The 22,899-nt window shown below is 37.5% G+C and overlaps 1 protein-coding gene across 1 annotated transcript in view; it reads right to left on the bottom strand.

Moving 5' to 3' along the window:
- Positions 1-1,904: 1,904 nt before the first annotated feature.
- ABHD5 (abhydrolase domain containing 5, lysophosphatidic acid acyltransferase) overlaps positions 1,905-22,899 on the bottom strand; it is a 29,383-nt gene continuing 8,388 nt past the window's right edge. The window contains exons 2-7 of the mRNA XM_050327059.1: positions 15,696-15,781; positions 15,049-15,421; positions 11,438-11,592; positions 7,146-7,257; positions 6,424-6,610; positions 1,905-4,125 (exon numbers count right to left, since the gene is read on the bottom strand). Coding sequence (XP_050183016.1) covers positions 4,036-4,125; positions 6,424-6,610; positions 7,146-7,257; positions 11,438-11,592; positions 15,049-15,421; positions 15,696-15,781 — 1,003 coding nt within the window. The 3' untranslated portion in view covers positions 1,905-4,035. The remainder of the gene's footprint in view (positions 4,126-6,423; positions 6,611-7,145; positions 7,258-11,437; positions 11,593-15,048; positions 15,422-15,695; positions 15,782-22,899) is intronic.

The raw sequence follows: 22,899 nt of genomic DNA, 5'->3' as shown, positions 1-22,899 counted from the left end.
CACAGCTGAACTAGCTCTTGAACACTGCCACATGTCCGCCTTTTAGCTGAATTTTGCTGTTTTCAGCTGCCTTGTTCCTTTCTAGCTCGCACTGCTTCTTGTGGAGTACACTGTCATTCCAGTTATGTGTCTCTGCTCTACACACTGGTCTGTCCATCACCTGCCTGAAAACCTGAAGGCTCCACGCATCTTCCTCTACTGACACTAACAGCAGGAAGCAGTTGCGGCACAGACCTGTGTCCTGTTCCGATCTTACCAGTCCCACTAAAACGTGTCTCTCTCCAGCTACCTTTAGTGCCTCACTCTTTCACAAGTTTGATTTGTGTTTCCTACAAAACATAAATCTCCAGATGAAGGCTTCTGGCAACATTAGTGTGCTACCACGCTTAAGCACTGCAGGATGGGTTGATGGTGACCTGGCCAATGTGAAGGAACCCAACAAAATGACAGATTAGGGAGGAGCCCCTAAGAAATTACCCATTTAAACAGGAGTTGACTATTAGCCTTAGGCTTCTGGAGATTCACATTTGACTGACATTCCAAGCAAAACAGGCATTCCTGAATACATGTGACCATACGTTAATTCCCGATGTTTTTATTGTATTCAATCTTGTTTTAACCCCAGTGAAAAAGCTGAGTAACTGTGATTTGGAAGGGCTGGGAATTTAAGGACAACAATGCGGACCACAGATAGCCTTTCAGACACAGACTGGCACATCAGTTCAGAATCAGTTGTAGGAATCTTCATAGAATCATGGAATGTTCTGAGTTGGAGGGGACCAACAAAGATCATTGAGTCCAGCTCGTAAGTGAATGGCCCCTATAGGGATCAAACCCACAACCTTGGCATTATTAGTACTGTGTTCCAACCTTATAAATATAACTTAAAAAGAAATGCCAGCATTGATTTAGTCTGAGTGAAACTAGATGACGACATTTCTCTTGTTTGGACCCATTTTTCCAAGCTCAACATGTATGAATTCACATATTCCATTTCCATTTCACAATCAGATACAAACAGGGGCTTCCTTGTGATGGTTGTGAATGTTTTATTATAGAGCCTTATCAATAAGTTCTCTGAAAATCAGTTTTTTAGAACTAAAATCTAATCTGGCAGGGTTCAGTAAGTAACAAGATGAACTCAGCCATGCAAACAAAATATTACTAAGTTACTTTAAATAAATTTTATCACAACAACCTCAGGAAGAAGAGCATGTCCTGGAGGCTTAGGCTGTTAATCTTGCATTTTTATTAATATTTTGGATTCTTTTTGTTATGCTCTAGCCACTGGTACACAGTTGTCTTCATTTTGATGCTAGAACGGGATAGATCTTTGGGTGCTTTTATGACTGTAATTCTTGTCTCATTTTATAGTGCTGCAATAAAAATAGCACCATCAGATTTCAGTGCTCACCGCAGTACATTGAAGCAACTGGTCATCGCACTGAAACAGAACTTCTAGGGAAACTGAGATTATTCCTAGACAGTAATTGCTCGCAAAAGGTGTAGCTCCTAAGTCTTATCAGCACGTGCCGTTCATTTTCTGTTCAGCACCTCCTATGACATTTATTCCGGTAATTTGATCAGGCTATGTTGCATGCAATAGGATATGAAGAATTCTATCTTGACCTTCAGAGCAGGATTTAATACTGCCTGGAAGAATACCAAGAATCATTTTCCTTGTACATACAATCAACATTCTGAGCTTGCAGCTACTTGCTGACAAGCGCTCACCAGTTTCAGTTCAATACATGTAAACCTAAGAACATTGAGACATTTGAAAATAAGCATTACCATATTTTTAATGTATTTGTATAGTTTAGCTCAACTTATTAATAACTCTTGATTTCCGGGACTTAATTGCACATAATTTTTACAAAAGCAATATCTTCTCTTAACATTCATCAAATATAACACATAAGATTTATTGTGCAAAACGTAAGCAATAAGTCTTATTAGTACAATAAGCTGAAAAAGCAAGGGATATTTAAAACAATATTCACATGCGGCGTGAGATTTTTATCTCTACTTCCAACTTTTGACGTGGAATCTGGAATTCCCATCAGTAAGTGCTATCCGAAAATACCAACAGTTTGTTTCACCTTTGATTATTTGGAGGAGACTCAAAATTTATTTTGTGCATTAGATTTTTACACACAACTAAAACAGGTGTTTGAGTTGATAAATACAAAATAAGACACTGGTATGGATGAAAAAACCAACACGCTGAAGGCATCCACCTAAATGGTGGCATGACTGATAATTTATAGCTTATGTTAAAAAATGGAATAGATACTTCGGATTTTCCATTTTTAACTCAAGATTTTAGCAAATAACCCAAAATTTTGTTTTACAAATCTGGCATCTGCTGATTGAAAAAGTAATTTAATTAAATACTTCATTTTAATTAAAATCTTTAGCTTGCTAGATATTAAATGCTACCAGTCAAGGCAGTCACAAAATCTGTTTGATGTTTGCATAGCACCATATAGATAAATATCTCCTTTAGAAAGAGAGACTATGTTTGGCTGGGAACATAATCAGAGTATTTCCTGAATATTTTAGGTATCTTTGCCTTCCACACCATAAATATATACAACAATTCCTTAATTTGAGAAAAAAATGCAGAGAATTCCATTCAAGCTTTAACACGGTGCTATCATTAATTCAAAATCTCTCTACATAAAAGTATCAAGAACTCTTCAGCAGTCAATTCAATATTCAAAAACAGATCAATAGTTTTATGTAAACTTGTTATAAAAAAACCCTACCACATAATTTGGCTTTAAAGTGACAAAGTATTTTCCTTAATATAACTTACTAGGCATGTGAAGAATTAACATCAAACTATAATTGAAAAAGATGCAGAGACTGGACTATCTCTAATATTGAAACACTCAATTAAAATATATAAAGAATCTCCAAAACACGTAATTGTAATTCGTTACAGTGGTATTGTTCATTCCAGTAATAATCCTTCCTACAAAGAGGCTGCATGTTAAATAAAATACACTACCCTGTTCTAGTTCCCAATTAGAGAACACCGATATTCTCCCTCTGCCTCCCCCTCAGCCCAAATTTACTAAAAAGTAGACTAAGTTTTCTACCAAAGGAAATGGGAAATATGCGCACTATCCAAGTGGCCATTTCCTAGCCCTAATCAAAATCTTATCAGCTTATCTACAATTGTTAGGTTTAGACTAGTAACAAATCTTGCAGTAAAGTGTTAAAAATAGGTGGAGTAACTAAAAAGCCTTCTTCTGTGTTTTAAATCACTGAAATTTACAAATCAAAATACTTATGGAAGCATGAGTGCTGGTGACATCATCGACTCTTACAAACTGAGTCTTCCGTAAAACTTGCACAGGTGGAAAAGGATACCTTGAGATGAATGGAAATAAAATTCAACAGAAGATAGATTTCCTAATATTGAGCCTCAATTTCTTACAAACTAACAAACATACTTCAGTGACAGACACTGCTTGTTATTTTGGCCCCATCCCTCTTACAAAATCAGCTTCATAAGCTGTTGTCACTCCAACTGAATAAAAAAACCCAACTCTCTTAAAACATTGTATATGGAGTTTTGCGTTCAAAAATAAAATACATATGAGTTTTCATATTCTTGCTATGAAACATCAACTAAAAAATATGAACATTCATAAAGAAACCAAATTGCATTTTGTACATTGTATCTATATTGATACAGTTCTCTCTGTTGGAGAATTCAGCATTTTTAGAGTTCAACGTGTGCAAATTTCAATTAAATTTTGAAGAAAATTCCAGTTTCAAAAGTTACATGTAATTTTGCATCTGACAGGTCAATAATCTCAAAAAAAGCTGTACAAAGTTAGCTTCAAGCCTCTTCATTCCCCCCAAAATAGGCACTCAGTGGTTTAAGTGTGCAAATAGCTTCTTAGAAGAAACAGTGTGCAAACAGAGCCTGTCCCATTAGCTCCGCATTCTTTAGTGATTTCCTAAAGTATTGCCATTAAATGCTATCTACGGTATGACTTTCTAAAGAACAGAAGACAGTCAGTCCACAGAATCACAGATATCTTTCACTTTCTGATTGAAGTCCTCAGGTTGATCAGCATACACATAATGACCTGCACCGAGGATAGCCTAGAAGACAAAGGTGAAGAAACAGGTCAGATTCACAAAAATGTAATAAACAAATTAATAAATACCCGGATAAGGTGAAGAACCCGACTTTTACACATTACCCAGGAGTTGCCATTATACAGCCTACAAAAAGACTCTAAACATAAGGAAGGCAAAAATCTTCTTTCCCCTGTGAAGGACCTTTGGTACATAGGAAAAGAGGGTAAAATTACTGCTTATTCAGTTGCACACCTTGTTAAAAAAACCACACCATTCAAGCGGGCAGAAGTCACTGCAAAGCAAACTTAGAAGAACGTGCTTTGCAACATCAAACTTCTGATGCATCTGCACTCCCTTCACTTTCCGCTCAAATAGTTCTGCCAGGTTGCTCACTAATCCTGCAAGTGTTTGCATTAGAGAGAGCATCAAGTCATTTGGATTTTCTTATTATAAAAGTGATACAGAAGAGACTGAAGAAGGTACTGAGATAAATGATTAAGAACGCAGAAGCTTAAACTGCTGGGGATTTTCTAGACTTGTGGAAGCAGATTTCAAGCCTCCAAATTAAAGACTACTATGTTAAACAGAGACAAGTAAAATCCAAATGATGCAATATTTGGGGGGAAACCTCCCATTTGCGAACTAGATTATTTCACAGCAATTATGTAACAAAATAAAAGATTTAAGAAAGCATTACTTCTATAATTTGTTATTCTCTGTAAAACTGCTACGAGGCCATCACCATAGTGTACAGCAAAGATACTTGACCTATTTTCCTTCCATTTTACAACTGATCCAAGACTAATATGTATTTAAAACTATTTTCCCTTCCCTCCTTAAAACACTCTCTCTTAAGTCTCTAACTGAATCCCATAAATGTATAGCTATGTTATTGTGTTTAAAAAACCCAGAAACTCAAAGTAAAAATTAATTAGAAATAAACACATATAATAAACCCTCAGGACCTCTGTGCATTTTACAAAGCATGGCACTTCCAGTCCGTGTCTTGGTCTCATTAGAGCCCTTTCCACCCTGTGGTTTTTTGACTGTCCCTGCAATTTTTACAGCTCCAGTTTACTTTTTAGAATCTGTATTTGGCTTGACAAAATTTTAACCTGGAATACAATAAAGTTATCCACAGTCCTTTCTAAAAGCCATTGACCAGAATGGAAAAAATCTGCCTGAACAGTATATGCTCATCCCAGCAATATATTGTATACTTTTTAACAATGACTTTTTGTTTCAACTCCCTTTGTGCTTAAGCAGTTAAGGGACAGTTTCAATCCAAATGTTAACACTTAGGAAATTTATTTGTGCTCTTTAACACACTTAAACAGTTCAATAACAATGTCTTTTCTCTGAGTTCCAGCTCTGATGTCAACTGTATCAAGGTATAAAATTTAACTTGAATGAGTTGTTATAGTATACTATCAACATTGCATATTGCCACTTCTGTCCAGATAGTTCTAGACATCAGTAAGATGACAGCTGGTGTGTTCAAACATTTTATCACCTCACAGCACTGTAACATATATGCATATTCAATTATCACAGCTGACTGATGTGAAAATGTGTGAAGAGTACTTTTAAATTAATTTGTTTTTATAGAAATAAAAAAACCCACAGTGTGCACATTCCCATCAACTTACAAGTACACACATTTTAATATTTTTCTAAACAAAAATGCATTTGCTAGGAAGAAAACATTAACTATTTTTTAATGACTTAGAGAAAGACGCTTACAAGAACCTAAGCACAAGGTACAAACCACTCTTACTAAAGAAACAAAAGCATTATATAGACAGGTGAGAAGAGTTTATGAGAGCCTCCCTATTATGTTATACATATATGCAGATATTATGACTGCTGTGGTTTAAAACAGACAAAACCTATGACTACAAAACCTACTTGTACTAGCACACTGTAGAACAAAATAAAGAATGACCTTGCTCAAAGATCTAGTTTGGCTTCTAGTGCTACAGTGAGTTTTCTTCTTACTCTGGGAACTCGACACTTTTGTCTAGGTTTTCTCTGATCTACAATTTGTTTTCTCTCTCCCTGTTACAGAAAACAGGAGTTATTACCCCAGGATCTAAATCAAAGGGAGAGCATTTCCACAGTTGATATGAAAAACAGAGAATCACAGAATGGTTTGAGTTGGAAGGGACCTTAAAGATCATCTCGTTCCAACCCCGCTACCATGGCAGGGACACCTCCCACCAGACCAGGTTGCTCAGAGCCCCATCCAACCTGGCCACGTAGATATGACTTGTTTAAGTCCACACAATAAACAAACAACTGCTTTAAAAGTCAACTTACTATTGTCTTCACATATGAGTTTGGTCTCAGAGACTGGATAGTACTGCCAGAATTACCATCGATACACGAACGTGCTCCATAGACCACAGTGATAGGAATGTCTTGATCCATTTGTGAAATCCGTTGCAGCATTGGCCTTTTTGCCCATCCATAGGGAATAGTCATGTTCTTGAAAGCTGTTTCACCACTTCAAGCCATTGAAAAGGGCAAAAACAATTCAATTTCCATTGGATCTGCTTTTTATCTAAATTGGGGTATCTGTGCCTTTTGGTAGCACAGAGTACACAAGGCTGGGATTTTTCACAATTAAGAAAAATAAATTTTCCAGGTTTACATGTAATTTTCATCAGAAAGACCCCACATTTTTACAGGATTAAGTGATAAAAATTAAAAGAATGAAATGCCTTATTTTAAAAATTTTTAAAGAAATTCCCTATACATTAAACTACTGTAACAATTTTTTAATTAAATTAGTGCCCCAACTCTCACAGAATTAACACAAGTTAACAGGAAATATAGAAATAACAGAGTTTTTAGTAGTTTCTTTATCAGTTTCTGGAATTCAGGAGAAGTGCAATGCTATCTTTTTGTTCAACAAAGTAAATGCTACAATTAAAAATAAAATAGCATGCACACTGCTGCCATGGCCATTGGAGGGAGTAGCAGGCACTTGGCAAATGAACGACAGACTTTGAAACATGCACTGGGAAACTCATACTCACCTGGGTGACTGTACATTGCAGTGATAGATATATTCAGCCACAGTGTTATCATCAAACATCGATGAATATTTTCGCTTGAAATCTGGTCTTAAACGCTGAACAAGGCTTAACCCTGTTAAAACAGAACACTATTAGAGAAGGGAGTTTAGACGACATTATCAGATTGCTTAATGCTTTTCATTACAACCCTCAAAACATGTCCCCTTGAAACTCATGGCTAAGCTCAGTGACTTCTAAACTAGTATTTCATTTTAGCACTTGCATGTCGCAGGAAAACACGATGGCATTATGCCAGACAGGAACGAAATATAAATACTCTTAAGGATTTTATGCTGCACCCCCCGCTGAATACATAACAGGGAGTACTTGAGAAGGGTCACTGCAGCAATAGAAGAAAACTACAAAGGGGAACCAACAAAAGGGCTAAGTAGAGTATCTTTTTGTCACTAGTTTAGTCTCACATGATACCAATACCTTCTCCTTGCTCTGGCAGCACCGAGTGGGCCAAATGCATCATGCCTTTCAGAACCAGAAGGCACTGTTGAAAAAGTCTGTCCTCTCCTATTACAGAACAGTCTACTTCTGAAGCTCATTCATTTAACTAGTGTTTAGTTGAAAAAACAGAAGTCTATGGTGAAAAACAGGTATAGAAATCTTGACGTAAGGTACAAGTACTGGTCTAAATTAAGCGATTTAATGTTGAAAACTATTGTCCTCATGCTCTCTTAACAGCCAAAGTAGAGAAGTGGGTCGTTTCAGGGGCCAGTTCAGGGCTTCTAAATTTAAGCTTCTTTTCTGAAACACTTCTTTAAGGAGGAAGTGTCTTCTAGTTGACCAGATGGATCTTTGGGACAAGAGCCTCAGCATAAGGCTAATTCTAGTCTAAGAATACTATTCATCCCTAATATCTGATCTAAACCTACCTCTTTCAGTTTTAACCCATTACCCCTTGCCCTATTGCTACATGCCCTTGTAAAAAGTCCCTCTCCAGCTCTCTTTTAGGCCCCCTGTAGGTACTGGAATGCTCCTACAAGGTCTCTCCAAAACCTTCTGTTCTCCAGCCTGAACAACCTCAGCTCTCTCAGCCTGTCATCACTGTAGAGGTGCTCCAGATCATCTTCATGTCCCTCCTCTAGACTCACTCCAGCAGGTCCATGTCCTTCATATGCTGAGGGCCCCAGAGCTGGATTCAGCACTCCAGGTGGGGTCTCACATGAGCAGAGCAGAGAGGGAGAATCACCTCCCTCAACCTGCTGGCCACACTGCTTTTGATGCAGCACAGGATGCATTTGGCTTTCTGGGCTGTGAGCACACACTGCTGGGTCATTTTGAGCTTCTCATCAACTAACACCCCCTTAGGTCTTTCTCCTCAGGGCTGCTCTCAATCCATTCTCTGTCCAGCCTGTACTGGTGCTTGGCATTGCCACAACCCAGTTGCAGGCTCCTGTGCTTGGCCTTGTTGTACCTCATGAGGTTCACACAGGCCCACCTCCTAAGCCTGCCCAGGTCTCTCTGGATGGTATCCCTTCCCTATGGTGCACTGATTGACTGCACTGCACAGCTTGGTGTCATTGGCAAACTACTGAGGGGGCACTCAATCCCCCTGCCCATGGTGCTGACAAAGACTCTGAACAGTGCTGATCCCAATACTGATCCCTGAGGAACACCACTCATCACTGGTCTCCACCTGGACGTTGAGCCTCTGTCCACAACAATGTGTGACCATTCATGGTTACATTTCCCCTTTTCCAGATGGCAGGAACTTCATGTTGTCGTTTATCTGTGCAATTATGATGATGTCACTTCTTCCCTCCCACCTCTGGCCAAAGGCCTGGTACTATTTATGTAGACCTTGTCACAGTGATCTATGCTTTTGTAATCTTGAGATTAGATACTGCAACACGCCCTTATGCACTCTTTAAACAGATTTAGAAAACTAATGCAGTGCAAGAGAAAATAATTCCCTTATGAAACAGTGATTTAACTCTCAAAACAATGAAGAGTTTGTAAAATCCTGCAACTCTCGCTGCTGTATTTTGCCTGCAGGAGTTCAGTTGCTGGACTTCTTTTTCTCTGTGTTGGGCTTTTTTGAACACAAATGATACAGCTGGCTTTGAATAAGAGTACCTGGAAGAAAGAGATTAACTCTGTGTCTTCCCCTGCTATCAGCATAAAGGTCATGGCATGAAGTGTTACCAAATTTTAGAATTCACTTTCCATTTTGATAAGAAGTGTTTCGTCTGTGGGTCCAATTGCAAAACAGTTCTTCTCTGGGAATTTACAGGGCAGAATGAAACAGAGATTTAAGGCACCTTGGAACAAATTTTGGAATGAAATCACACTGATTCATGCTTGTAATTTATTGAAGACACTCTTGTCTGGCTGATTTTCCACAGTGTCTATGGAAATGCTATAAGAAACACTAACATGGAAGACACCACGTTCCACAAAAAAGGGTGTGGTCACTGGGACATTTCCATTGTCCTGAGAAATTTTTATGTGTCCAGCTCTAGGAATGGAATTCACAAATCCAACCTAAGCACCAAACCCCCTATACTGTGAGCCTCTCGGGTGACTGTTCCAGTTAAGTGAAGAAAATTATGCAAATCATCTATCTGGAAACCACTCAAACTAAAAAATATCTCTGCATTCTGTTTCTCTCCCAGTTTTAATTATTTGCCTGCGGGTCTGATTGGTCCATGTGATACCATTACGATATCCCAATGAACCTGGCTCACATTTAAGCGCTTAACTCATACCTTTGAACAAGATCAACTAGCATTATAGTGAGGTTCAAACAACTATGCTTGACCAGCAGCTTAACCACATTTGCATGTAGAAGGAAAGCTGAGTTTGGTCCAGTGCTTTTATGAGGTTGGGTCTGATGCCTACCTTGCAGGATAGTGTTTAAACTTACCCTTCTCTAAGAACTATGCCTCACCTGTCAAGAACTGTGCATTAAGTTGATGACAGAAAATGTTTTTAACATGTGCAGTGTGAAATACATGAAAAATTTTTAAAAGCACTGCCCTTCCCAGCAACATATAAGCAAGGCTGAGTCTGGGGACACCTTGTCAAGACAGTGTCTATTTCTGCAGCATGGTTTTGAGTGCACTTATTGCTAAGGGAGACAAATTTCAGCTTTGAACCCTTCCACATGGATTGATTTATGCAAGTGCTTGTTATTGGATAAAAGGTATTAAATCAGTTCTTATCACTCAATATGCTTCAGGTTGTTTTGTTAACCAAATTAGCATTTTACTTTAAAAAAAATATTATCTGTTTGTACAAAACATGTTGCTTGTCTGAAAAGCTAATTTTGTCACATTCCTGACAAGAAACAAACAGATCAGCATATTAAAATATATATTCTATAGAAAGAGACTTAGGAAACAGATGTGGTTTAAATGTAAACAAAGCCTAGGAATCTCAGTAGTGTATCTTCAGACTGAATACTAAAAAAAGAAGAGGTGAGTTAATTATAACTCAGAAGAGGCCAGAGGGATATCTTTTTCCAAGCCTTTCCAGCAGATACTTCTGTAGTACACAGAGCAACAGACAGATAACCACTTTTTCCTCTAGAAAAAATTCATTTGATGACTTTAAGACTTTATTATGCCCTTCTCCTCACTTCTTAGATAGACTAATACCACAGTATTTTTGGTCATTCCTACCTAATCCTAGTATTAGGGTCTACAGAGTTTACCCAGCATCTCATCAGTGCTGTTGAAGAAACAGAACCATGCAGCATAGACTGCCACGGTGATGCAGGACATCAATGAAGCCCACAAGATTTGCTAGAGTAATAAGAAAATAACTAAATAGAAAGAACCAGTTTCAGTTTAACTTCTCTAAACTCGGGACAAACACAAATGAGTTTATATGAGACTGCCTTCTAATGTTAACAATTTGGAAATCTTGTTTGCCCATCAAACTGCAGTGAGAAGGGAAACAAAACAGACTGTGACCAGAGGCAATCAGAAGAAACCTTTTCACATTCAAGCCTCTCTGTCAGGGTTCCCCAACAGATGTCCACATAATCTGGCTCACTGTAGCTGGAGCCTACAGTCATATGCTGTAGCTTGTTGTAAACTATCGTATTAGTATTTCTAATAAGACCTTGCCCTCTTGTCCTCAAGAGTTCAAACTTTCCTCAACCACTCCCACCTTTCTCCAACTCTTTCTTCTGGGGGTGATACAGACTTGCTAGAAAGCTTATCATAATGTGCTATCTGCCCCATGTTTATGTTTAACCAAAATAGAAATGGTATTTAAGAGTATCTAAAACTCACCAAAGGGTCCTGCTATTCTTAGCCCAGCTAATGGATTAAACGGACTCAATATAGCTCCTAGTGCTTTGATCCAGATTGGAATTGGTCTTTCGTGTTCAGCATTGTCAGGCCTCTCTGGAAAACCCCATGGCTCCACTAAGATAAGATGCTTGACCCTGTTGGAGAAAAGGTAAAGAGATTTAAAGTACAGTAGTTTTTCTTCAAATGAGTATGACGAAAACATGCTGTTTTATAAATACATACATACAATGTGCTTTAGGCAGCTTTTCTTCAAATGAGTATGATGAAAACATGCTGTTTTACAGATACATACATACAACGTGCTTTAGTCATTTCTATCATACTGGCTTATTACCCAGTTTCTGATTTATCAATGGTTTTGATTTCAATTACTAATTGGAGAGTGAATTTCACCTAATCACGTGTACAAACACCAGGAACTTGGACGCACGTGTCACAGAGAGAAAGTCAGTATTCAACAGATACTCACTGTCACATACATTTGAGAAAAAGGATAGTCTTGTTTCTATTTTTAAAAATAGCCTAATCCACATGCTCAGTCAGTATTATTTGCAGGAGCAGTTCAATTTGAGAGAAAAGAGGATAACTGCATCTGTTTCCTTTAAGTGAAGTTGCTAGACGCCTAAGATCTCTGTTCTAAGAAGAGACACAATTTAACTGAAAAATCATCTTATCGAAGTAAAATTTGAACTGAGAGAGGCAGGGCAAAACTTGCAGATGTTTTCTAAATTCATTGACTTCAGGTTATGAAAGAAATGTCAGAGGCAATTTGTAAAATTATTACTCAAAGGAATCTCAGTGCAAAGAGCATAGTAGGAGCCTCCAGCACATGCAACTATTGGTCGCTTCATGTTGTGGATCCCCCCTCAAGCAAAAACTCTATTTCATCTTGGTAGGTTAGAATCATCCATTTCTGTTTAATCCTACACTTACTCTAACTGTCCTAAATACTGATGATTTCTGAAAAAAAGTGACTCAACTATCATTTTGCACATTTAAGGTGATTTTATGTGGAAGCTTCATCATTAATGCTCTCTACAACTACCTATCAGGAGGTTGTAGCAAGGTGGGGGGTCGGTCTCTTGTCTCAAATATCAAGCAATAGGACATGAGAGAATGGCCTCAAGTTGGGTGAGGGGAGGTTTAGATTGGATATCAGGAAAAAATTTTTCACCAAAAAGGCTGCCAAGCATTGGAACAGGCTGGTTCAACCTGACCTAGTGGGAGGTGTCCTTGCCCACGGTAGGCGGTTTGGAGGTAGGTGATAATGTCCCTTTCAACCCAATCATTCTATGATACCCAAGGAAGTGTCTGAGTCCCTGTCTCTGGAGGTATTTACAAGATGTGTAGATGTTGTGCTCAGGGACACAGTTTAGTGGTGGACTTGGCAGTGCTGGATTAATGGTTGGACTAGATGATCTAAAAGGTCTTTTCTAACCTAATGAGTCTATGGTTCTATGATCTTTACTTTCTTCTTCATGGCTTCCTTCTTTTTCAAAACCATGAGATTAGATATTAACAAGGAAAAGTTCTTAGTACCTAAAATGATGTCAGAACTGATTCCAAAGGCTATTTCTCAACTATAATCAGTTGGGAAACCAGAAACCTGTGCTTGGAATGAAGGGTTGGAAAGGATTAACCTCACAAAGATGTTTCTTGGCTGTTGGCTCGGCTATTAGTGTATTTGCACCCTGCAGCAAACAACAGCATTAAGAGAGGATAGGGTATAATCTAACTGTACAAACGAAGCAGGAGAGATTAGAGGCAAAAGAGTGCAATCAATGAGGAGCCATTCAGGACAGCCACACATTCCGTGCACAAACTATGGCATTATATACAGCACAGTAAACACATGAATAAAAATAGATTAAGCTTTTTTTTCATGTTTCCTTCCTTAAAAATTTCCTTCCTACTTCGCATTTCTCCTTTTGGTAATCAAGCCTAAAACATAACTCAGGATAATGGGAAGTTGACCATGAGAACCACTCTAAAAGCAACAGTCCAGAAGTTGCATATTTGAAAATCATGACCCACCTCCACTAGGGAATATCCTAAATGGGTGTCTTTTTAGATTAGTAACCTCGGATTTTCCATTAACAACTCTGGTACAGTGTAGCAAATTAACAGACATCTATGTTTGGAGAAACAGATCTACTTCCCTAACAATATGTATCCAGAATCCCTTAAGCCTCTAATGCATTGTTAGATAATCTGGCTGAAAGCTGTGCTATATTTATCACTTGATTCAATGCTGTCTTAAGATCAAATTTGCCAATTTGACAGTGTTAGTTTAATTCAGAGAAACATTAGTAAAGTGAGAGCACAAACCGAAACACCCCCAAATTAATTAACCCCAACTTAAGCACAGTGAGGCATGAAAACAAAGCACCACTTTCAATGCAAGTCAGCAGAGGGGAGAAACAACATTCCATCCCATAGGGATTGGACAGCGCAGTTTATAGATTCTTTGAAAAACAAGGTAAGGAATTTGTAAGCAATCTCTATGAATAACTAACTACAGCTAGCTAGAAGTTGTTTTATGCCCAAAAGGGTAATAGGTTTACATTCCTTAAGCAGAAGATTGCATTTCTTCATTGCAATTCTGGATTTTGACATCTACTTTCACAGGTCATTTCCAGACACTTGTGCTAACTGTTGTCCACTTAAAAAAAGATGAAGCGTTTTAGGAAAAAATGATGCATGAAATTATATCAAAAATATCCAAATAAGAAACAAAGAAATTATAAAACTTGACATGAATATAAAAGAATAAAGTATATTTTGTATAATATAAAATTTCCCATAGGATGTGGAAAGCTAAGCTTACATTCACAATTTTTCACAGGAGCCCACTATGTGTATCCCAGCAAAAGCATTGTCTTTTTTTAATACAGAGTTACCTCAGTTGGTGGGATCCTAGCTCACCAGGGGATATATAACCAGATTATATGAAAGAGATGAATTACTACTTTAAGGGGGAAAAAATGTATTAGCTGTTGGCCATGATGTGCTGCAGAAAATGCTGATGAAATACAATTAGAGAACTGCTGCAGTTGGGTTGTTTTGTGAAGGAGGAATATGAATGGCATACAGACAATTTAAATCGAACAGTCACTAAAATAATTTTTATACCATCGTGCTGGCACCAGGCTGACTGCTAGCATATAGGCACAAATTACCTGGGAGAGTAACATTCAGAAGTCTCAGTGTGAACCATAATAGTGGGAAGTTTGGCAGAAACAGCCCTATTTTCCCTTCACAAAACAATGTTTAATCAGAGATGCCACAAACCATTCTCCGGTAAATATATTCATTGCCATTTTTAACAGGGCAAAGGGGTACTGAACAAAAGCAAAGAGGTACCGACAAGTACACAGAAAATCGCGTTTCCCAGATCTACCTATTTCTATTCATCTGAAAACAAATCATACAATTAGTACTCTTTTTTTTTTAATGTTTAGAATTCAGGATCAAGTTTCTTTAGATCAGCATAAAGAATACCTATAAAGAGCCTGATTAAGTAAAATCTGTGTTTAAATCATTAGTCAAATACAGAAAAGGAATTCCTTCATTCCTTTATTTTTACATACCTTGATGGGTATTTTAATGAGTAAGCAGCAGCCAGGAATCCACCTAGGTTGTGCCCAAGTAAAATCATTTTTTCTAACCCCACCTCCTTTCTCCATTCTTCTATGGATTCCACAAACTGATTTTCTGCTTCCCGAGCATCAGTGTCAAAGTGTGGTCTACTGCTACGTCCAAATCCCAGGAGGTCGAAAGCGTGAACGGTCCTGTTCTCACAGAGATCTTCAAAGTTGAGAGCCCATAGTCCAACACCTCCTCCAAACCCATGCAGGAGAACAAGTGGAGTTTTATTTGAAAGGTCTGGAGAGAATGTCAGTGTCCATATTTTATTTCCCTTAGATATATACACGTATCGTTTATTGTATATGCTTGCAATACCTGAAGAAAAAAGTGGGGGAAAAATGATGTTGCTACACAGGCCTGGTAAAATATGAAGTACACTCTATGGAAACCACTGCTTTAAATAGGAGCTCCCTTTCAAAGGGGAGAGACTCTAATCAAGCATCTTCATAAGGGAATAAAAAAATGTAACTTTAAACCTGTTTATTTCATCCCAATGTAAAAGCCATATTGAAAAACTTCTCTGATTATATGTAAATTTATAGAAAATCTACTTGTATCTATGAAACTTATTAAAAAACCAAAGACTTACATTTTAGCATTTTATCCTCAGCCTCTTTAAGGTGCAGCAGCGATGTGGGACACCAGGCAGGAAGCCACCTGAATAACCATCCTAACCTGCAACAGCAATACAGAATAAAAATGTCTTGAGCAACATAGTAAGTTTTGGCACCATTTGATGCTTTGAAGACATTTCTTTTGCTGCTCCTCACAAGAGAACCCATGTAAACCACACGCTATGAAGAACAGGAGTGTGCAGTGGGAGGGAATTCTCTTTCTCCTGACTTTTATAAAGTGGCATCACGATCAGGGGCATTCTTCAAACAGTGTGCAGTTTTTCCACTGTGTGCTCTTATCAGAGTATGCTGATCTGGAGACATCAGCCCTCACGCCAACCTGACGAGCCTGGCAGGATACATAACATAATCACTGGAGTTTCCAGCCTCCTCTTAAGTTCCTTTGGAAATCTGCCTGCACACCCATTACCTTACGTGAACCTATTACTTCCAAAAAAAGCAATGAACTGTGCGCTCGCCAGCCTAACCTGAACTGATTAATATACTAAATTTAAGAAGTGAAAAATAAGCAGGTCTATCCTAGCAAAGCAAAAATCTAGGACCGTAATTACAAACTTAGAAACAAAGTCCCAGAGGAAAACAAACCTGCAATTCCCACAACAGAAGCTGCTTTTCCAGCTGTCAGTTACTATCTCAGTAGCGCTAGCTTGACCATGAGAGCAGGGGGAATGACTCAGCTAGCAGCACTGTCTCACCCACAGTGCTGCAAAGGACACAGCAATTTGGTACAGCTTTTACTGTGGGCTAATTTATCCCTTGTTTTTATGATGGAATATTCTTTTTCCACCTCACACCTGGTTTTGAAGTGGCTCACGCTATCAGGGCAAAGGTTACTAATGCAGGACCCCAGAACATTCCTTATAAGGAAGATGATAAGTCACCAAATTCACAATCAGCTTTCTCTAGCACTCTTCCTACGCTGAACTGCTTTCCAGTAAGTTACAGAATTTTCAGGACTGAACACTGCCTGTACTAGTTATACAACGAGTAATATTGAAAGACTATTAGCTTACTAATGTCCAATTTTTCAGAGTGTGCACAACACATCAAAAATAAATTAAAGATCTGCCCCCTCCCCCCCTCATTCTTTATCCAAAGGATGTTCACCCCACATTTTAAGGGGTTGACATACTCCAGCTGCATAGCTACTAATTTATGACACCACATGCAACGTTTTCTGGGGATGCACAGTGCAACTGCAAGAAGCACTGTTCAGATTCACAGAAATGTATTAGGGGACATAAAAAACCCCAACCCAAACCATACCTGACCAAAAACGACGAATCATCCAATCACCTAAGCCCACTGCTATTCAGTATTATTTAGTCCTCTGCTCTAATGTCTGGCAGTCCTGTTAAACACCTTCCTGATCCACCAGACCATGGGATCCATTATAATGAGGGACCATGGGAATTGTTATAATCATTATGATTGAGGGACTGGGAAGGTGTGATTGTACATCCTTCCATGCCATGTCCTCCTGAAATCTAAGAAATAAAGGAACTCAGCAGTTTACAGGAATAGGCATCCTAGTGTTTTGCTTCCATATTAAACTATGTATTTATTTAAAAGTAAGATTTTTAAGAGGTTAAAGCTAGGACAAGCCAAAAGTAATTTCATACCCAAGTAACCGTGAAATCTGAGTTTAACAATAACACTAATTGTGTCCAATGCTATGAATTACTCTGGTAAATTATTAAACAACAGCTAGATCACCACTCTTATGAGTCAAACTTTCTGTTAGTTATGTGCTCAGCTACGCATTTTCATTCTTAACTCTTAGGTCAGAAGCAAAAAACCCAGTCACTATCTTCCCCAAGCTGAAACTATATGAACTGCTTCCTCTCAGCAAAACCACTGATTCAACAAAGAGAACACTTTAAAGATTTTATTTATTTATTTACAGAAATATAAAGCTGCAACATGTCAACATGAAAACAGTGCAGAGATATGGCCACAGTGAAATAAAAATGTCATCTACATTTCACAGTCCCAGAATTATATTTCCCAGTCTTAGGAAGGCACCTGGATACTCAGAAAAATTATTTAGAAAATTATCTCAGAATGGGAAAGCTGTAATATAGATGCCCACTCTTTCTTTTGTTATAAATATTGTTTACAAATACTGAGATTTTAATTCAGAAGAGACATTGAGTACATGTATAGTTTGACAAACAGTTAGCAAGGCGAAACATTTATAATTAAAACTATGTTTGCAATTCTGTCATTTTTTACTTACTGAAGTAAAAGAGCAATGATGAAGGTTTTCTGTCAAAAAAACCCCAAGCACTTTCTAGAAACATTATTTTAGAAACAAAATATTTAGTTTTGAAGTATTCAAGACTTAATCCTTTGTTTCCATCTTTCCAAAAACGATTTACCACATATGGAGAATAAGCAACTATATCATCTATTTAAATCATTCTTCTGATAGCTTTGGAAGACTATAGTTGTATCACTTCTTTCCTACATCTATGTTAAATGTATTTTCTAAATGCACACAAGAACACCAATTGTTTACATGGTCTATCATTTTTATTTCTGTGATATAAAGCTGTAAGTGCTATATAACGTCAAAAAAGAAGCAATGGACCTTTCAAGACAGTGTGCTCAGCAGCAGTGGAGATGAGTTACGAAAGAAAAATAAAGATTTCAGCAGCAGTTTCACATTGTGAGTTACCAACTGCCAGAAGAGACAGATCCTACTCTGCTCTCATCACCCACCACATCCCTGACACTCTGTTCCACTCTGTCTTTTTACAAAAAGAAAAGTCAACAACAGAATCTTCTATTTTGAGCAGTTAAGAGAACCACTGGGGTTAGCTGCTTGCTATATCAAAAAGTGTGAAATAAATCTGGCAATTGACAGCCCACATTTTTATCATTTTTATACCAATTGTACTTATGGGAGTTACACATCAAATTACCAAGGCACATAACTAGTGGAACATAACCCATATATTTATGGCCACGTAGTAACAAAAACCAGCGTGCACATCCATGGTAAAATAAGCAATAACCAGTAGGGCAAAGCATTGCATAGGATGCTTTCTCCATCTTCTATTTGAGGTCAGTTACACTTTTCACAGCCACCTGAAAAAGTCTGGAGTAGGAGAGGTTGGAAAAATAAGAGGCCAGCAAGTAGGGCAGCTGCTGGCCTGCCAGGCATTCAAAGAAGTCACTCTCTTTGCCAAAAGAACTCCACACTCCTTGTAACACATCTCAGGAAGGAGACCAGAAGGCAAGGGAAAGCCCAGAGACACCCACCGAATGACCTCAGATACAGAGAAAGTCTAGGTGATTAATGTGGCACTGGAAGATTAGTGGAGACCATCAGTAGCCTATGCTGATGACCAAATACAGTAATAAATAATGCAAACAAAAGGAACACAGGCACAAACATCTGACAACCTGGAGCTGCAACAACTATGCACAAGGGCCAAACCAGCAGGCAAGACCTAACACGTTGGTTCGTTAGCGCAAGCGTTCTGTGCCCCTCATTGCAAGCATAAGAAAGGATAAAAAGAAAGAATTAAAAAAAAGATTTAAAAGCAGTTATTACTATATTTAGATATCTAATGAGAAAAGAATAATTGTATATTGTGTTAAATGTAGCTAAGGATAACACTGCTTTTCCTTAGCTGCTTGAATGTTAATTTGTTAATCTGAATCAAGAACTGTCACAGCACAGTTTGAATTGCCTGAGGGTAACTTTCAAAAGAACTGAGAATCAAGTGGAGGCAGAGGCATAGTGAACCTGACCCACCCATCCACCTCCACTAATTAGGTCAAACCTGATGAAGACTGTGGCAAATAGGTAACTTGGGTAGTACCATTCTGTCAGCTACATTAACCCTATTCAGTTTGATGAGAGCTGAATACATGCACGACAGCTGATGGATCTGTAGCCAGTTACAAATTTGACATACTCCACAAAAAGCTCACAAAAGCTTAGATAATATTAAAGAATTGAAAACATCTATTTTAACACTGAGGCATGTACTCAAACAGATGAACAGTCTCTCTGATTTCTGGTTTGTAATCTGGATTTTAAAAATGGAAGCTCTACCATACCACGATGTTCATCAGAATTTGCTTATAACTCTATGTAGGAGATATAAATATACAGAAATGGAGCTTATTTTCTCACTTGTCAAGCTTACAATTTACTTACATTAGAGTTATATGAATGCATGGCTTACAAGATGTATTAAGCCTGAAATCATTTGACGGAGGCACCTTCCCACATACACCACCACTGCAGAGCTAGTTGTCATAATCTGTGGAAAGCCTGTGTGGCAAAACAGCAAGCCAAAAAACCCTGGGTTTTCCAAACAAGTTACAAAAAAGCAACAGAACTCCACTAAGTCAGAATAAAGGAAAGCAATACCATTTGCTACATGATGATTTGTCAAAAATCACTGACCCACCGAAACAGGACGTGCAGAGAACTTTCTACAGTGCTGAATATAAATTCAGCTTTTAATTAAGAATTCTGAAGTTAGTACGGTAATCAAAACTCCCAGTATAGACCAAAGTCATGCACTAAAGCGACAAAAGTGCAGAGAATAGATTTTCCTGTCGTGAAGAATTATTTGGACTTAAAAATTTCATCAGTAAGGGAAGCCAGAGCTCAGGGTATACAACAATTGCACAATAACTCACAAAGGATTACAGGAAAGTAACTGAATGCATGAGCAACAGAGCTGTCTATCTGTTTCTGTCTTGCTCTCAGAAAATGACCATATTTAATAATTTTGCTTGAACTTTTGCAGCCAATATTGCAAACTACCAAGATTTTAGCTAGGAAACAAGCTCAAAATCTTAAAAAGCTTAAACACTGAGTGAACTCACTGGTAAAGCATTTCAAGCTTTACCCTTTACCCTTAAATCTTATTAGAATCAAGTTGATCTCTCAAAAACCCTAACCCTCTCCTCTCCTGACTCTCAGAATTAATTTCAGCTATTTATAAGTAAGGAAAGAAAAACAAATTAATGCAGAGAACTTGGTACTGTTTCTGCCCAGCACCAGGAGGAATGGCATTGGGATTTTCAGGGTCATCCAGCTGGCAAGGCAGCTATAAGTACCTATCAATTTGAGCTAGCTCCAAATTAAGCAAATCTTACACTGTAACAGAAAAAACAAAGGTAAGATAGTGGAAAGACAGCTCAGATTCTCCCCTCTTGTTTCTGCACAAAGCAGAAGTACTGTGCTAGCAAAAGAATTCAAAATTGCCAACATGTTGAAATCTAAATATAAGCAACATAAGGCTCACTTTTCTCAGGTCTCACATAAATCTCATCACATAAAAACACTTAAACATGTTACTTTGCAACTTACTCAGTCCTTTCAATTGTTATAGAAATACTGAGAATGCGCAAAAAAGGAGGAGTGAAAAAGAGCATCAGGTATTCACAACTGGGTACCAGGTCAACATATCAAATTTATGGCAAAGTGCCAATTTTAAAAATAAAACTGTTTTACAATAATACTCTAGGAACACTCCACAGTCAACACAGGATGGATGGATGCTTAAGTGAAACAGAGGTACCCTTTTACCCTTTTCAATATCTTTTTTTGGTCTATTTTTTAAGAGGAACAAACAATAGAAATAAGTCTGTTTACTGAACCTTTCTGCATTTCACTCAGCAGTAGTCTACACAAAGATTAAGAGGTAATTAGGATGTGGTTTCTTCCACCATTAACACCACCAAGTTTTCAGAGCTAATTCTATATTTGGCTACTAAATTTCAAGTTTAAAGGTGATAATCTGAAACAACACAAAGGAAAAGAAACAGTCAAGGATGACATAAACAAACAGGGTTTTCTTTGTCAAAAGGTCAGAGAAAAATAGCAGGTTTACGCCTGGCTCATTTCTATCCAAGATAGAGTTAAGTTGTAATAAACTTTTCCTTTCCCGTCTCATTAATCTAATGGCAACACCAGAATACTGCATGCTGTTTACATGATTGATTATGGCAAGAATTAACTCTTCTTTGTTAACAGTTACCATGGCAAAAAAAACACCAACAAACTAATATGTAAGTAAAGAAGAATATTTTGCTTTCAGTAATTACTATATCCAAGTTCCATCTTGTTCTCTCTTTATTCCCAGGGGAGCAAAATTCCTCTTGACTATAGGTTGTTTAACAAATCACCGGTAAAAAAAATAGGTTGGAGAAAAATGTAGTACATCTATTTCAAATTAGTGAGTGAAAAAACAAGAAAACATGTTTCTATAACTCCAGTAAACTGAACTTAAGGAGATAAAGAAGAAGCAACTATTTTCAACTCAATAAAGTTTTAGAATTATTACATATTGGAACTACATATCTCTGAATCAAATTTGGTAACATTTGTCTGTTCTATAAGACTAATAGTGACAAGAAATTTAAAACACCTAAGGTACCACACTAAAAATGGGATGTTACTTAATAATTGTGGATTAAATTTTATAAACAGGTTGAAGTTCTCCTATGTGGTTTTGGACAAACCAGCAGTCTCTACAGCATTTGAACAACTGTAATCACTTAAAATCCATGAAAATTACACAGTCAAGCTTGGTACCCATTTAAAGCAGAAATCTATCTATGAGAGGAAAAATTCTGGTACAGAACAGTTTAACGTAAAGAAGTAAATATAGATAAGTAAATAAACCACATTCTTAATGACTAAGATAAATGCACCTTCTGTTCAAAGAATATATAATAATATAACAGTGAGATTTTATTAATTGTAGAATGAAGTAAAAACTATAAAGCAAAAGACATTTAATTAAAAAGTATTACTGATTAGCATGAAAGAAGACTCAAATTTCTTAATCAAATTTGGAAAGTTTAGAAAATGAGAAAAATATATTTATCATGTGAAAGCAGCATGTTCTTCATGAAACTGAGAGCAAGATGCAGCAAATAAACATGTATTAGAATTGAACCTTTGACAGAAGTAGTTGACTAGAGCTAATATTCAGTGTTGGTTTGTTAATTCAAAGAAAGCCAATTTTTAAAATGAGAAGGATAAAACACATAGAGAAGTCTGTATATCACTTCAACTCTTGAGAAGCACCCTCCTTCTATGTTTTTATTCCTGCTGGTGTTAATATACAGTAAACTGCGTGACATAATGCCTGAATCTCAGGCCATCCTCACTACCAGGAG

This window comes from Myiozetetes cayanensis, unplaced genomic scaffold (assembly GCF_022539395.1).
Source record: "Myiozetetes cayanensis isolate MyiCay16 unplaced genomic scaffold, myiCay2020 scf1, whole genome shotgun sequence".
Taxonomy (NCBI): Eukaryota; Metazoa; Chordata; class Aves; order Passeriformes; family Tyrannidae; genus Myiozetetes; species Myiozetetes cayanensis.
This window is presented reverse-complemented; position numbering and strand designations above follow the sequence as displayed.